At 38.1% G+C, this 15,491-nt stretch overlaps 1 protein-coding gene across 1 annotated transcript; it reads left to right on the top strand.

Annotated features, from left to right (window-relative positions):
- The first annotated feature begins 2,150 nt into the window (after positions 1–2,150).
- Positions 2,151–13,642, top strand: NET2D (Kinase interacting (KIP1-like) family protein). Its single transcript, XM_077360909.1, has 2 exons — positions 2,151–2,502; positions 10,572–13,642. Exons 1-2 carry the CDS (start codon positions 2,409–2,411, stop codon positions 13,502–13,504), a joined length of 3,027 nt encoding a protein of 1,008 aa, XP_077217024.1. The 5' UTR covers positions 2,151–2,408; the 3' UTR covers positions 13,505–13,642.
- Positions 13,643–15,491: the final 1,849 nt, after the last annotated feature.

Genomic DNA, 15,491 nt, shown 5'->3' with positions numbered 1-15,491 from the left:
AATGTACCCACGAAAAAAAAAGGTAAAAATGCTAAAAAACAGTTAAACAGCCACTCTTAGGACCCAATTTGTGCCACGTGGACATGATTCGGTTTTAGATATTTATTGTACGGTGGGAGAGATGACGGGCCATGGCGCAACAGTAAGGTTGATCCATTGTGACCTCTTGGTCACGGGTTCGAGTCATGGAAATAGCCTCTATGCAAAGCTAGCCCTTCCCAGACCCCAATGACAGGAGCCCATGCAGTGGGCTACCCTTTTTTTTATTGTAATGTGGGATGCACATTCCGTGTCACAATGGTGTAGAAAATCAATGGTCTCGATTGTACAAGCATGTTCCTGTGTGGGACCAAAAATTCATCTTTTGGATTCAAATATTGTGTGCTTCATTCATCATGGTAATTTACTAATTTGTGTCAAAAGACTGCCATTGCTGAATAGAAAAGAGCGAAAAATAGAAAGAAACTTCTTCCTTTCCGCCCAAAAAGCAATAAATTTGGCCAAAAGGAAATGAACGTCAATGTATTCTGTTGCCCCTTGCAACTTCCCACCAACTTTAGCCTTTAGTCACGTTGTGCCCAACTCTTTATAGAAAACGTTATGTCCAAGCAAGTATAATAATTTCTTCCACTCACTTGTTTTAATAATGGCACCCCTCTTCATTTTGTACTTTTAAATTAACTTTTAGGGATTTGCTAGGCAATTTCTAAATTACCATTTCGCGGCCGACTTTTGCAACATAGAACAGCCACATATGCTAACTTTTCAACAGATTTTGTCTTATTCATTTAGTTCATCTGAAGTGGCTGTTTTATGATGCAAAAGTCGGCCGGGAAATGGGTTTTTGCGAAATTGCCTAGCAAATCCCTAACTTTTAAGAAGAATGATTGCGTAGCGTGCAACTCATCGTGACTTTAATGCAAGGAGGCACGCTCAGGACGACATTGACATAGTGGATCTCACTCTTTTGATTGATCTGAACCGTCCATTTTGATATGTTTTGCTTTGGATCCCGTATGGCCCAAAGATCACACAAATCACGCAATATTAACATCTAAAAATGTGCATTTTTTTGTTGTTTAGAACTTAGGCCCTGTTCATTTAAGATTGGGACAACCGATTTTGAGCCCTAAACCGATTATTAGACCAAAATCAGGTTTAATTTCCGGTCCAATAATCGGTTTGGGCCCAAAATCAGTTGTCACAACCTTAAAGAGAAGAAAGAGTGCAGCCTCTAGTACCTACTGGAAATTAGGGGTGCAACTCGGGTTGCGTAAAACCCTAGCCCAACACGAGATAGCACTTCCTCAACTCTAACCCAACATAACCCAAGCCTCAGGTCGAGGATGGTGACCCTAACCCAACATGCCTCTAAATCTCTCAACCCTAATCGAACTTGTCTAACCTGCTTTTTCCAAATTGAACCGGGTTGGGTTCCGGTTAACCGAGGTCCAAATAGAAAAAAATAGCCCTAAGAAAAGACTATAAAATTAGAGGACGGAGTTTGGGTCGGGTCGGTCAAATCCTCAACCCTAACCCAACCCAAGGAAAAGCCAACTCAAGGCAAGCCAAAATTGGGTTGAGCCCATCCCAAGTGCACCCCAACTCGTAACTCAGAAAGAAAGATCCAAGAAGGATACGATAGACAAGGCAACTGAATGGATCATGACTAAGACATAGGTGGATCTGAACTAAAGTGGGTCCATCGATACTATTAGAATATGTGAGATCTCATCGGTGAATTGTATCGAGATCTCACCATTGGATCATCTTATTATATTAGGCAAGTTCGCTAGTAGAGGTAACCTTGCTAGATTAAGTAGCTAAATTAAATTAGCCAACTTGCCTAATGTAATATGATGATCCAACGGTGAGATCTCGACACAATCCACCGATGAGATCTTATGAGATCTCGCATATTCTAACAGATACCCCTAACAAGGCTTATCAAGTGGTTCAGATCAATCAAAGGTTGGACCCACCATTGAAATGCTATCAAGAGCCACTGGAGAAGCCTATTAATAAAGCCAAAGAGTGGCATCATCAAAACAAGAGAGTGTAGATATCATTTTTAGACCAAATTTCATGCAAAAAAAGCAGATTGATTATTAGATTCTCTCTTTTGCCACCCTTGCAAAGTAGAAGAAGCCACGTTGATTTTGCCCAACCTTTTTTTGGCTCATCTCCTCATCTCCAAAGGTTCACCCGCCCCATTTCAACCAAGTTCCACTCCTCTCTCTACGCGTTCAAACCTTCCAAATTTAGTCAAAAAAAAAAAAATTAGTCATGGTTTTTAATCAATGACCTGTAACTTGTTTGTTAAGATCCTCTTCTTCATGGTTTCTAACATGGAATCAAAGTCTTTTCTCTAGAGAGAGAAAGAGAGAGAAAAATAGAGAGAAAAAGAAATGTTACAGAGGGCTGCAAGCAATGCTTATTCATGGTGGTGGGCAAGCCATATTAGGACAAAACAGTCCAAATGGCTTGAGCAAAACCTCCAAGGTATTTTTTTATTTTTTTTGAATTTTTGTTTCTGGGTTTTTTATTTTGGGTCTTAATCTTGACTGATTTGGCAAATGAACGGTTGTGAGTGATTTATTATTTGGGTTTTGATGTATGTATCATGTTAGGTTAGATGGGATTGGATTTGGTTACATGGGTCTTGTTAATTTTCTTTGTTCTGTTAAGAAATTGTTAAGATCAAACCCAAAATTAATATTTTGTTTATTTATTTATTTTGGGTCTCCTAATCTTGACTGATTTGACAAATGAACGGTTGTGGGTGATTTTATTATTTGGGTTTTGGTATCTTAATCATGTCAGGTCAGATGGAATTGGATTTGGTTACATGGGTCTTATTCACTGTGTTTGTTCTGTTAAGAAATTGTTAAGATCAAACACAAATTCCTATTTTTTTGATATATTTTAATGAAGAAATGACCCAACTTTTATGCTTTTCTTGATGCGTGCTATTGAAGAAAGGTGGTTGACAGAGATGATTGTTTGCTGTTATTGCTTGATTTTTTTTCTCTCTGTTGCTTTAATTCCAAAGGGATGAAGGAATAGGAACAAATTGGGATTTCCATACAATAAATATATGCATACCTCTCTCTCTCTCTCTAAAAATATCTAAGTTTCTACTTTGTGGTGATTCATTTGGTGAAACAGTCTGTTGCAGTCGACCAGAACTCCTTCACATTATTTCTAGAAAAAAATGGAGAGGAAACATTGAAACAAGAAACTAAAGATTGAAAAACATAAAAAACGGAAGAATTGGTAGAAGAAACAGACAGTCATGAACATAATTAGAAAATCCAATTTTTTGTTACAACACAATTCAGTCCAAAGAGAGCCTGCAAGTTACTCTTGAATTTTTTGGTTTCTAGTTTTTCCAGTTTGGATCTGTTGGACTTTGTTCCAATTAATTGTTTCAAATTATCAAAATAAATTTGAGGCTTTAATGGTGACTTTTCATATTCGTTGAAACTCCGATGACTTGGATAAGTGAATGAGTTGGAGCAATGAATCTATTTAATGGTTCACATCACAATTGTAAATTTCGTTTCGTTTCGTCCGAAATGGACGAAACGTTTCGGTTTCGGCCGAAAACCAGAACGAAATGACGAAAATTTCGTTTCGTTCCGGATTTCGCCGAAATTAGACCGAAATCGACCGAAATTGACCCGAGTTTACTAAAATTTTACAGAACTTTGACGAAATTTACCTGAATGTTTCGAACGAAATTGTCCGAAATTTTCCGAAATTTCGTTTCGGTGGCCAAAACGAAATGGCCACCGAAACGAAATTTACAACTATGGTTCACATTAATAGATTCATGATACCTTTGACTCCTTCATATTCCATGACCCTTTGGATTACCCATTAATTGTGACTCTTGGTTTTGAGTGCTCTCAGTAGTGGTGACTCTAAATTTTAGAAGTTTCAATGTATTTGGAGATTTATGCATGACTCTTGAGATTGAGGATTCATGTATGTCTCTTGAAAGACATTGAATGGGTGTCTCTCTTCAAGGAGTGTCTTGGTTTTCCAAGGAGACCTTTGGCTTGCTATTTGAACTCTATAAATAGAGCTCTCATTCTAGCGTCTAGAGACATGGAATAGAGAGACTACTCTAGAGCCTCAAGAGTAATAGAAAGTGTTCGATAGAGAGCTTGCCTTATAGGATTATTGAGTGGTGCACTACGACAATCCATTTTCCTGTTGTTCCTGGAGGTGGTTTGGTTGTGTGATCCTTGCACTGGAGTTGGACCGAATAACACTTTAAGGAGGGCGTTCGAGGACGCACGACAATATCACAATTCAGATTGTTTGTTATCCTCTATTCAAGTCAGTATAATTTTATATTTTTGCACTGTTATTTTTAGTAACATCTATTGCTTTCAACCGCTTGCTCCAACAATCTTTAAATGTTATTCGTTGGAAAGCAATGGATACTACTACTATGGGATTTAGCAACTTGAAATTGGAAACGTTCGATGGTTCTAATTTCAATGCTTGGCGCCGAAAAGTTATTTTTGGCATGCAATTGCTTAAAATTTATTATATTGTGACCGATGCCAAACCTATATTTGGTGAGGATGATGCTGCCTAAAATGCTCAATGGAAGCGTGATAATGACTTCTGCTAGAGCTATTTGCTAAATAGCCTTTCCAACCACCTAGCAGATGTCTATAGCCAAAAGGAGTCCACTAAGGAGATTTGGGATGGTTTGGACCAGCAATACCGAGATGAGAAGAAGCTCTCCAAAACCCACCTCATTGACAAATTTCTTAACATGAAATTTGAAGATGATAAGGAGGTTCTACGTCAAGTTAAGGAGTTAGAGAAACTCGTTCAGAAATTGAAGGACGAGAAGGTGGAGCTCGACAATGTCTTTGTCGCTGGAGGAATAGTAAATAAATTGCCTCCATCTTGGATGTCTTTCTCCACCGAAATGCACCGCAGAAAGAAGCAAGTGCCACTTTCTGATTTGAAGCGATTCATCAGGATTGAGGATAAAGTTAGGATTCGTTCCAAAAATGAATTGCTAGCTAATCAAAAGGCAACTGCAAATTTGGTTGTTCAAAATACTGGTGAAAGCCAGAAGAAGAAGAAGCAAACTAAGTTCCAGAAGAAAAAGGCGGTAGACCAGAAGTCTAACCTAAATGTTCAGAAGAAGACTTTCAAGAAGAAGGAAAACTGCTACAACATTGGAAAGCCTGGCCACTATGCTAATGACTGCAAGGCACCGAAGAAAGAGTCTGCGGCTGTAGTGGAGAACTTTGTGGCAATGGTCTCGAAGACTGTGGATCCCACTAATGCTACGGACTAGTGGCTAAACACGGGTGCTACATGTCATGTCTGTGCCAACAAGTCCCTATTCTCTACCTACACTGCACGATCAAAATCGATGGCTATGGCAGATCGGTCTCCGGTTGCTGTACTCAAGGTCGAAACCGTGGTAGTGGAGCTCACATCTGGAAAAACTCTTACACTGAAAGATGTGAAGCATGTTCCTTCAATCGCCAAGAATCTGGTATCCGAGAGTCTGCTTCGTGATGCAGGAATGCGCCTGGATTTTCAAGGCGGTAAGGCGGTGCTATCCTTTAAAAACTTGTACTTTGGGAGTGCATACAAGACTAATGGTATGTTTAAGATGAGCGTTGTAACTCATGCTCCTAAATTAGTAAATGAAGTTTTTGTTTCTGCTTACTCCTTTGAGTTGTGGCACAATAGGCTAGGTCATGTTAATTACAGAAAGTTGCATGACATGTGTAAACAAGGTCTTCTACCCAACTGTGGGGGTGAGAAACCAGACAAATGTGAGGTCTATGAGCAGGCCAAGATCACGAGGAAGCCTTTCCCCAGTGTTATAAGGAGTACATAGGTGTTGGACCTAATCCATTCTGACACATGCGACTTCAATAGTTTTGTTACAAGAGGTGGCATGGAGTACTTTATCACTTTCATTGACGATCAGACAAGGTTATGTCATGTTTATCTACTGAAGTCCAAAGATGAAGCCTTCGATAAGTTCATCGAGTTCGAACTCGAGTCAAGATGCTGTTGGGATGTTGAGTCGGTTTACTAGTAATCCGGGAAAGGCACATTGGGATGCTATTCAGAGACTAATGAGATATCTGAAAGCTACCCTTAATCTTGGATTGATTTATTCTTGGTATCTTGCAGTGGTCGAAGGTCTTTCAGATGCTAGTTGGTACTTAGAACCTGATGATTGCAGATCGACGGGCGGATTTGTGTTCACCCTGGGTGGTGTGGCCGTGTCGTGGAAGTCTAAAAAACAGACTATGATAGCACAATCATCCATGAAATCTGAGTTCTTCGCCCTTGCAAGCGCAGGAGATGAAGCAGAGTGGCTCAGAGATCTCCTATTAGATCTTCCATTACAGAAGGAGCAACTGACTGCTATCATAGTGTATTGTGACAATCAGGCTGCTAGTGTTGTTGCTGAGAACTCACTGTTCAACGGAAGGAAGAGGACAGTTCGTCTGAAGCACAGCTATCTATCTGATCTGATAAGTCGAGGAATCATTATAGTGATCAATGTTCGATTATCATAGAATGTTGCTGATCCTATGACAAAAGGTTTGCAAAGGGAGTTGGTCCTGCAGACATCCTCCAGAACGGGACTTATGTCATTTGAGGTATGGTTATTTGCATTTGAATTATGATCATTTGCATTTGGGAATGGTCATTTGTGCTTATATCTACCATTGTAATGTCATTTATGGTTCAAAGACTTGTCTACCTAATTATGACATTCATGGTTCAAAGAATAAAGCACAAATAGACTGATTCATGGTTGCTTGCATTTGTTGCAAAGTAGATTGTTTGCATGTGTTGCAAATCATATTATGTGCATGTGTTGCACAAAGGACTAAGTGCATGTGTTGCACAAAGGTCTAATTGCATGTGTTGCAAAAGGACTATATGCATTTGTTGCAGAAATAGTATCTTACTTGTTGGAATGAGTCTCATGCCTAGGTAATCTATTTGTATTTGTATCTACCATTAAACTATATTAGTAGTTCAAAGCTTAGTCTACCATCAAATATAGTTCATGGTTCAAAGAATGAAATATGAGTGGATTTGTTTTGGTGCACTTTAATATAAATTGTTTGAGACCATTCCTGAGTTAGTGAACGTAACCTGTCGGAGTAGAGGATGGTTGTAAGCCTTAATGAGCCCAAAGCACTTTGTGTGCGGGATGCATGGCAGGTGCATGCCCTGAGGGACTCACCTATGTATGGGTAGAGGCATATCACCTCTTATGTAGTCTGAGGAGGCAAGACTGCTGGAGCCCATGCAGAAACATGAATAAGTTGAGGATGACATTAGTGCCTTAATGAGTTTTGAGTATTGTGTATTCTCTGATGAGCTCACCTATGTGCGGATGGAGATTTGCCATCTCCTATGTAATCTGAAAGATTGCTAGAGCCCACACAGAAACCTGTTATAGTAAAAAGGTTGGCTTTTAAGCCTTAATGTGGTTTGAAGTACTTCGGATACGGGGTGTTTGACAGGAACACACTAAAGGACACACCTATGTTACGGTGGAGACTGTGTCTCCTATGGAGTCGGCATACTCCTAGAGCCCTCGCAGCACTAAGTGTGCTATTTGTTTCAGGCAAGCTTGTGAGTTGCCTTGTGAGTAGTGTGATAGTTCAAGGCTTAGTCTACTATGCACACGTACTCTGGATCTAGTCATGTGTGATTACTGAAGTGTAGAAATGTGCTGGTTTAAGACTAAGTCCACCGTGTACTTCATTACAATTCAGATAATCTATTTGGAAATTCAAGTCTTCAGACATTTTCATTATGCACAATGTGACCAGTGTTCTCTAATATTTGGTTGATAAGTTTGAAACTTGTGGGGGATTGTTGGACTTTGTTCCAATTAATAGTTTCAATTATCAAAATAAATTTGAGGCTTTAATGGTGACTTTTCATATTCGTTGAAACTCTAATGACTTGGATAAGTGAATGAGTTGGAGCAATGAATCTATTTAATGGTTCACATTAATAGATTCATGATACCTTTGACTCCTTTATATTCCATGACCCTTTGGATTACCCATTAATGGTGACTCTTGGTTTTGAGTGCTCTCATAAGTGGTGACTCTAAATTTTCGAAGTTTCAATGTATGTGGAGATTCATGCATGACTCTTGAGATTGAGGATTCATGTATGTCTCTTGAAAGACATTGAATGGGTGTCTCTCTTCAAGGAGTGTCTTGGTTTTCCAAGGAGACCTTTGGCTTGCTATTTGAACTCTATAAGTAGAGCTCTCATTCTAGCATCCAGAGACAAGGAATAAAGAGACTACTCTAGAGCCTCAAGAGTAATAGAAAGTGTTCGATAGAGAGCTTGCCTTATAGGATTGTTGAGTGGTGCATTACAACAATCCATTTTCCTACTGTTCCTGGAGGTGGTTCGGTCGTGTGATCCTTACACTGGAGTTGGGCCGAATAACACTTTAAGGAGGGCGTTCAAGGACGTATGGCAGTATCGCAATTCAGATTGTTTGTTATCCTCTATTCAAGTCAGTATAATTTTATATTTTTGCACTGTTATTTTTAGTAACATCTATTGCTTTCAACCACTTGCTCCAACAGGATCTACTAATCTTCACTGATTGGCCAAATGAAGGGTTGTGAGTGATATTTATTATTTGGGTTTGATATCTGATCATGTTAGGTCATCATCTGGGGTTGGATTTGGTTATTACATGGGTAATATCTTATCATGTTAGGTCGGCTGGGATTGGATGTTGTTACATGGGTCTTGTTCGTTGTTTTTTATTTTTGATTTTAAAGAAATTGTTAAGATCAAACACAAATTTCTATTTTTTTTTCTTTTAATGAGGAAATCGAATTTCTGAGAAATGACCTAACTTTTCAGCTAATCTTCATTGCGTGTTCTTGAAAAAAGTTGATTGTCAGAGATGATCGTTTGCTGATTGATTTGCTTATCTCTTTTTTATCCCAAAGAGACGGGGGAATAGGGATACATTGAGATGTTTCCTATAATAAATCTCTCCGTACATCTTTCCCTCTTTCTTTCTCTCAAAATATCCAATATTCTACTTTGTGGTGATTCATATGGTAAAACAGTCTGCAACAACTCCTTAACATTATTTCTAGGAAAAGAATGGACAGGAAACAAGAAACTAAAGATTACAAGACATTCAAAACAGAAGAATGAACAGCAGAATCAGAGAGAAATGACGGTAATTAGAAAATCCAATTTTTTACAACACGAATCACAACAATCAAGCTCTGGACCATGTTTGATGATTGGCACTATAAACCCTTTTTTCATTTTATGATAAAGATTTAAAAACTTGAAAAACAGAAGAATGAACACAAGAAACAAAGAGAAATGACCATCATTAGAAAATCCAAAATTTTACAACAAAAATCACAACAATCAAGCTCTTGACCATGTTTGATGAACGGTGCTATAAACCTTTTTTATCTTTTTATAACATGCTGTGTTACCTGTTTTCCTTTTGGTAAGGTGGGGTCTAAGGCGCTATAAACCTTTTTTATCTTTTTATAACATGCCGTGTTACCTGTTTTCCTTTTGGTAAGGTGGGGTCTGAGGGACTCTAGCAATTCCTTTCAACAAAACAATTTGTATCAGATGGATAATCACTAATTATTTTCTGGAGATGTAAAACCTCAATGTTACCAATGACATTGTTTTTGTAAGAGAAAAAATTTGGTGTTCTCTTTCTTCTTGAAGTAGCCTCAGATTTTCATCACCCTTTGAATTACACATTTCAATTGATGTTACTTAATGACATTGGTTTTTGTAAGAGAAAAACTTTGATGTTCTCTTTTTTTCTTGAAGTAGCTCCATATTTTCATAGCCCTGTGAATTACACATTTCAATTGATATACATTTTGAGTTCTCTTTTTCTTGAAGTAGCTCCATATTTTCATAGCCCGGTGAATTACACATTTCAATTGATATACATTTTGCTTTATGTGGTATCAAAAGTGCTCTTTGTTAAGAATATAAAACTCAATATACTGGCTTTTTAATCACTTTCTTACACTTAGCCCTTCATATTTTGCTAATGGTTTGTGTTCCAAGGCTGACTAGATATAATTATCTGTAAGGATTTTGGGCCCAAGTTCAAGAAAGACATAAATAGCAATAATGGAAGTCCTTGTGGAATACATCTCTCTCATTTGTTCACTCCTTACTGATAAAGTAGCCTAATTTTTTTTTCTCTCATTTATTTGCTGCTTATTTGGATGGGGGATGGAAGATTTGTTCCACATTTCATTTTTTTGCACTGGGTAATAACACTTACATTACTCTATGGAGATACAGAATATAGTAGTTTTGTGATTTGATGCCTCTTCAGTTCAACATTGTGAATTAGTTAAGTCGCCTTTCGATGTAAATGAACTCACTTTATAGAGTCAGTTGCCAATTTTCCTTATTATTAGCTTACATGAATAGGGTGAACATAAATAGTAGATGCTTTCGATAAATTTCCTGTCAATAATCCATTTGATGAACTTGTGGGTTTGCAGATATGGAGGAGAAGGTGAAATACACTCTTAAAGTCATTGAAGAGGATGGGGATTCCTTTGCCAAGAGGGCAGAGATGTATTACAGGAAAAGACCAGAGCTTATAAGTTTTGTTGAAGAGTCTTACAGGGCATACAGAGCTTTGGCTGAAAGATATGATCACATTTCGGGAGAGCTACAAAATGCCAGCAACACCCTCGCAACTGTTTTTCCAGAGAAAGTCCCGTTTGAAATGGAAGAGGAGGACGATGTCCATTCTCCGAAAGTCACCACAGTTGATGAAAAGAAACTTCCTAAGCCGCCTGAAAACCCAAAGTTTAAGTCAAAGTTCAATGCACCCCGTAAAGACTTAAAAAAACAATTGCCCCCGAAAAAACCAAAGGGTAAAAGGACTAGTTCTCAGATGAGCAAAGACAATGCAGAGCAAGAAATTGATAAGCTTCAGAAAGGAATACTTGTTTTACAAACTGAGAAGGAATTTGTCAAAAGCGCGTACGAGAGTGGGCTTTCAAAGTATTGGGACATTGAGAAACGGATATCGGAGATGCAAGAGGAAGTTTGCAATTTACAAGATGAATTCAGTGTCGGTACAGTCATTGAGGATGATGAGGCTCGAGCTTTAATGACCGCAACGGCTCTAAAATCATGTGAAGAGACCTTAGTTCAGTTGGAGGAGCAACGAAAAAGGTCAGCAGAAGAGGCAAGAGTAGAGTCTGAAAGGGTTAAGGATGCCAAAGAGAAATTGAAAATCCTCAAAGGCAGATTCTCTCACCATAACGAAGAAAACTTGAAGCTCTCCGAAGAAGCTATAGTTGTGGATTCTATTTCTACCTCTAACAACTTGGAAGAAGATGTTTTTAGTCTCAAGCAAGAGAAACTAGAACTACATTCCTTATGTGAGAGAGTGAAACAATATTTTGAGATGAATTCTGATAAGTCTCTCATTGTGACGGAACTTGCGGAGGTGATTGATGAACTTGTAAATAAAGTCCTCAGTTTGGAGACCGCAGTTTCTTCACAGAATGCACTCATCAGGAGATTAAGATCGGAAACTGATGAACTGCAGAAACACTTGCACAGTTTGGAAGAAGATAAGATGAGTCTGATTGATGACTCAAAGAATTTGAATGACAAGAGATTAAGATCGGAAACTGATGAACTTCAGAAACACTTGCACAGTTTGGAAGAAGATAAGATGAGTCTGATTGATGACTCAAAGAATTTGAATGACAAGATAAGAGAACTTGAAGAAGAGTTTCATGGGATTCAGAGTCTCAATGAATCCGTCAAAGATCAAAACAACAAGCTTCAAACACATTTTACCGAAGCGTGTCGTAACTTTGATGATCTCTCCGAAAAACTAGAGTCTGGTGAAAAGGACAACAAGGGTGAGATTATGATTTCGTCCGACGTGGAGGAGTCTGTTCTTCGAGATGTTGAGTCACATGACCGGTGCCAAGAATTGGGACTTGATGGCTTGACGGATTCAATTGAAAAGACGATAGGAGTAGAAGAAGAAACTGTTGGGTTGACGGATCTCAGTATTTGTCTCGAAAATCGTGTTTCATCTGATGATTTTGTTAACATTGACAGTTCTGACAAGCCGCAAGACCTGAAACAACAAGATGAGATTGAGAATGGGGATTCATACCAAGCACAAGATAGTGGTCTTTTGAATGTTGAATCACATAATCTAAACATGGAGCAAGGAGATTCACCAAACTGGCAACAGTTATTCCTGACTGGATTAGAAGACAGAGAAAAGATTTTACTGGCAGAGTACACGTCGATTCTTCGGAATTATAAGGAAACAAAGAAGAAACTTTTTGAAGCAGAGAAGAAAAACCAAGACAACCACTTTGAGACAATGGCTCAGGTAACAGAGTTAAAGAGTGATAATGCCTTTAAAGATGCGGAAATTCGTTCCTTAAGGCAAAAACTTGTCTCTTTACAAACAACCCCGAATGAAAATCCGGGTACAGAAACTAAAATTTCACAACATAGCAGGCCGGGAAGTATGGTCGATGGATCAGTATCCTGGTTTTCTGATTTGCAAGAGCAGCTTTCGGGTAAGCCTCATTTTGAATTATTAGATGATAAAAATGCCAGTTTCAAAGAAAGAACAGATGAAAAATGTGCTGTTTTAGTCTCCGAAATTCCCTCTACAGACGAAGAGTTAAAGCTAGCTCTTATTAGTGAACCACATGGTGCTTCAAAAATTGAGGAGAAATTTAGAAAGGACATTGATGAACTACTAGAACAAAACTTGGAGTTTTGGTTGAGATTCAGCGCGTCGTTTCATCAGATACAGAAGTTCCAAACAGCAATCCAAGATCTCCAAGCGGAATTCTTGAAACTAAATGATAACAAAAGGCCAGAGGGTGGTAGCGACAATAACGTGGACCATGCGATAAAATCAGAAGTTGTTCCAATTGACAAACATCTGAGAGAATTGCAGACCGAATTGTCGGGTTGGTTACAAGAGAACGCATTATTGAAAGATGAATTACAATGTAGATTGTCGGCTCTAAGTAACATACAAGAAGAGATATCAAGAGTTGTGAATATGAATTCTGAGACTGAACAAATTGAATTCACTGCTTACCAAGCTGCGAAGTTTCATGGAGAAGTTCAGAACATGAAACAAGAGAACAATAAGGTGGCAGATGAATTGCAGGCAGGTTTAGATCATGTGAAAGGACTTCAATATGAAGTTGAGAAGACTCTGTCGAAGTTACATGAGAATTTTGAATTTTCGGGATCGAAAAACCATTCTCACTCGCATGTGAAGCATTCGACGAGTCGGACCAGAATTCCTTTGCGGTCGTTCATATTTGGCGTTAAACCCAAACCCAAAAAGCCGTCGATCTTTTCGTGTATGAATCCAGCTTTGCAGAAACAATACAGTGATCTGAGAGCTGGGCTTCCTATGTAAATTATTTTCTTTTCATGGGTTCTTTCTTTTTCATTTCATCTTTAGCTATATATCTTTGTTTTAGTTGCTGATAGTTTGAATATTTTTTGTGAGTTCTCTATTGTGAGATGAATTTTTGGAAAAATATATTCTTTCCTACACTGGGTGTTAAGGTTATTCTACATGGGATTTTAGTGTGCAAAGTTTGGTTGGAATTAGAGAACATGATGGTTAAAAACGGATATTGGTTTTTTTTTTTTGCGAGATTATATTTTCACCCCCTGCATTACGCATGCGCTCCCCTTATAAGGTGATTTGACGTGAACAGTGTGCAACTTTAATGCCTTTTGATTTCAAAATCACCTTATAAGGGGTACGTCAAAATCACCTTATAAGGGGAGCGCATGCGTAATGCAGGGGTGAAAATATCGTCGCCCATTTTTTTTCTTTCTTATCTTTCTTCTTTCTTGGGTCTAACTAGAAATTTGGAAATAAACATGACACAAATCTCAGTTTGTGCACTAGTTGAGACTCCGACTGAACTCGCTCTTCTCTAACGACCCAAGAAACCTTACCTTAAAACACCAACAAGCACCCTGCCATAAAATTCTTGAAAGATATCTTGGGAGTATAAAACCATAAATGATCTGAATGATGTGATCATACCAGCAAAAATACTAATTTCAATGAATAATTACAAACTGTGTTTGTCCATTTTTCCTCATTTTGCCCTCCACATTTGGATGGGTTAGGATGATCCTATGGGGCTGATTTTTTGTGGACACCCTATCTAGGTAAGGGTCTTTCAAATGAATGGTTTGGATCATCCAAAAAACGTGGGCCCCACTGTTTTTAACCCGACCGAGTAGATAAGCTTATCTACTCGACCGAGTACGCTCACCTTTCCCTTACATAAATACCAGTAATGTTCCAAATATAAGTCCACTGAAAATTAGTACCACACCAAACTCAAATAATTTTCCTCAATTACATACAAAAAAAAATCCAGTGTTCTAACAAGACATTCAATTTCTTTGTGTGAAGGGCTGAGATTAATCTCACCAAAAAAATGTTTTCTAATCAAGATGGATCCATCATCACACATACCTAGTCAACCACTTAGGAAGTACTAGGACCAGAATTAAGGTTTTGATGGCCCCACATTCACAAATCTCAGATCGAAAGTCGATCATTGCAAAATGACTAAAATTTTGATAATTCAACCGCATCCAAGGGATCATAGTATCAGATCGGATTTGATGCCGACATTCAACAGCAAATCTGACCATACAAATCGGATTTATCAAATTCAAAAGAAATTCAAAATTTTCAAGATCAAAGAGATATCAGATCATTTGTGTCATCAACGGCCGAGATTTATCGAAATTATGGAAAAAAAAATCCCTAATGATTGGTATCAAATCGAAATGATCCAACGGTAGCAATCAACTCCTATTGCCAAGAGATTTGAGAATTGTAGCCAAGAATCAAAAGAAGTGCTAGCAAACAATTGTACAGGTGTTCCAGTTCCAAATATCAAAATCCCAAATGCCCATGAATTTCAGCCAAAGTTCTTTTAAAGAAAAAATATTATAAAAATCTGATTTTTTTCTAAAAAATTGTAATGAAGCTAATAAATCATAATTAAATACAGCTTTATAAAGTCTTGCTTTGCTTTTAAATATGGATAATTTATCACCTCTAATCCAATGGCCCATATTCGTTGCCACTGAAATGACAATTTTATTCAGCCTTAGAAGTTAGAAATGTTCAATTGTTTGAAGACATGCGTGAATTTCTAATTCTGGCCTTAATTTTTTGCTTGGGCACGACTAATAAAAATGTTGAATTAGGGTGATATCAACTGGTTAGAGGGGTGAATTTTTACCACACTGACCAAATATTGATCAATGGCTATGATTCATCCATGAAAAAAGTCTATCTTGCCCTTGCTTTGGACCAATTGGGGGCTAAAACCTAGAATATCCAGGTCTGCCCTTTAAATTTC

The sequence above is a fragment of the Tasmannia lanceolata genome, unplaced genomic scaffold (genome assembly GCF_043159265.1).
Source record: "Tasmannia lanceolata isolate RefF3 unplaced genomic scaffold, GAP_Taslan_0.1 ptg000018l, whole genome shotgun sequence".
NCBI classification, from domain to species: domain Eukaryota; kingdom Viridiplantae; phylum Streptophyta; class Magnoliopsida; order Canellales; family Winteraceae; genus Tasmannia; species Tasmannia lanceolata.
This window is presented reverse-complemented; position numbering and strand designations above follow the sequence as displayed.

Bases quoted from the DNA above. Each gene is read 5' to 3' on its own strand.
- NET2D (XM_077360909.1), top strand. From the start codon at position 2,409: ATGTTACAGAGGGCTGCAAGCAATGCTTATTCATGGTGGTGGGCAAGC. The intron at 2,503-10,571 runs GTATTTTTTTAT...GTGGGTTTGCAG, and splicing joins GCTTGAGCAAAACCTCCAAG to ATATGGAGGAGAAGGTGAAA.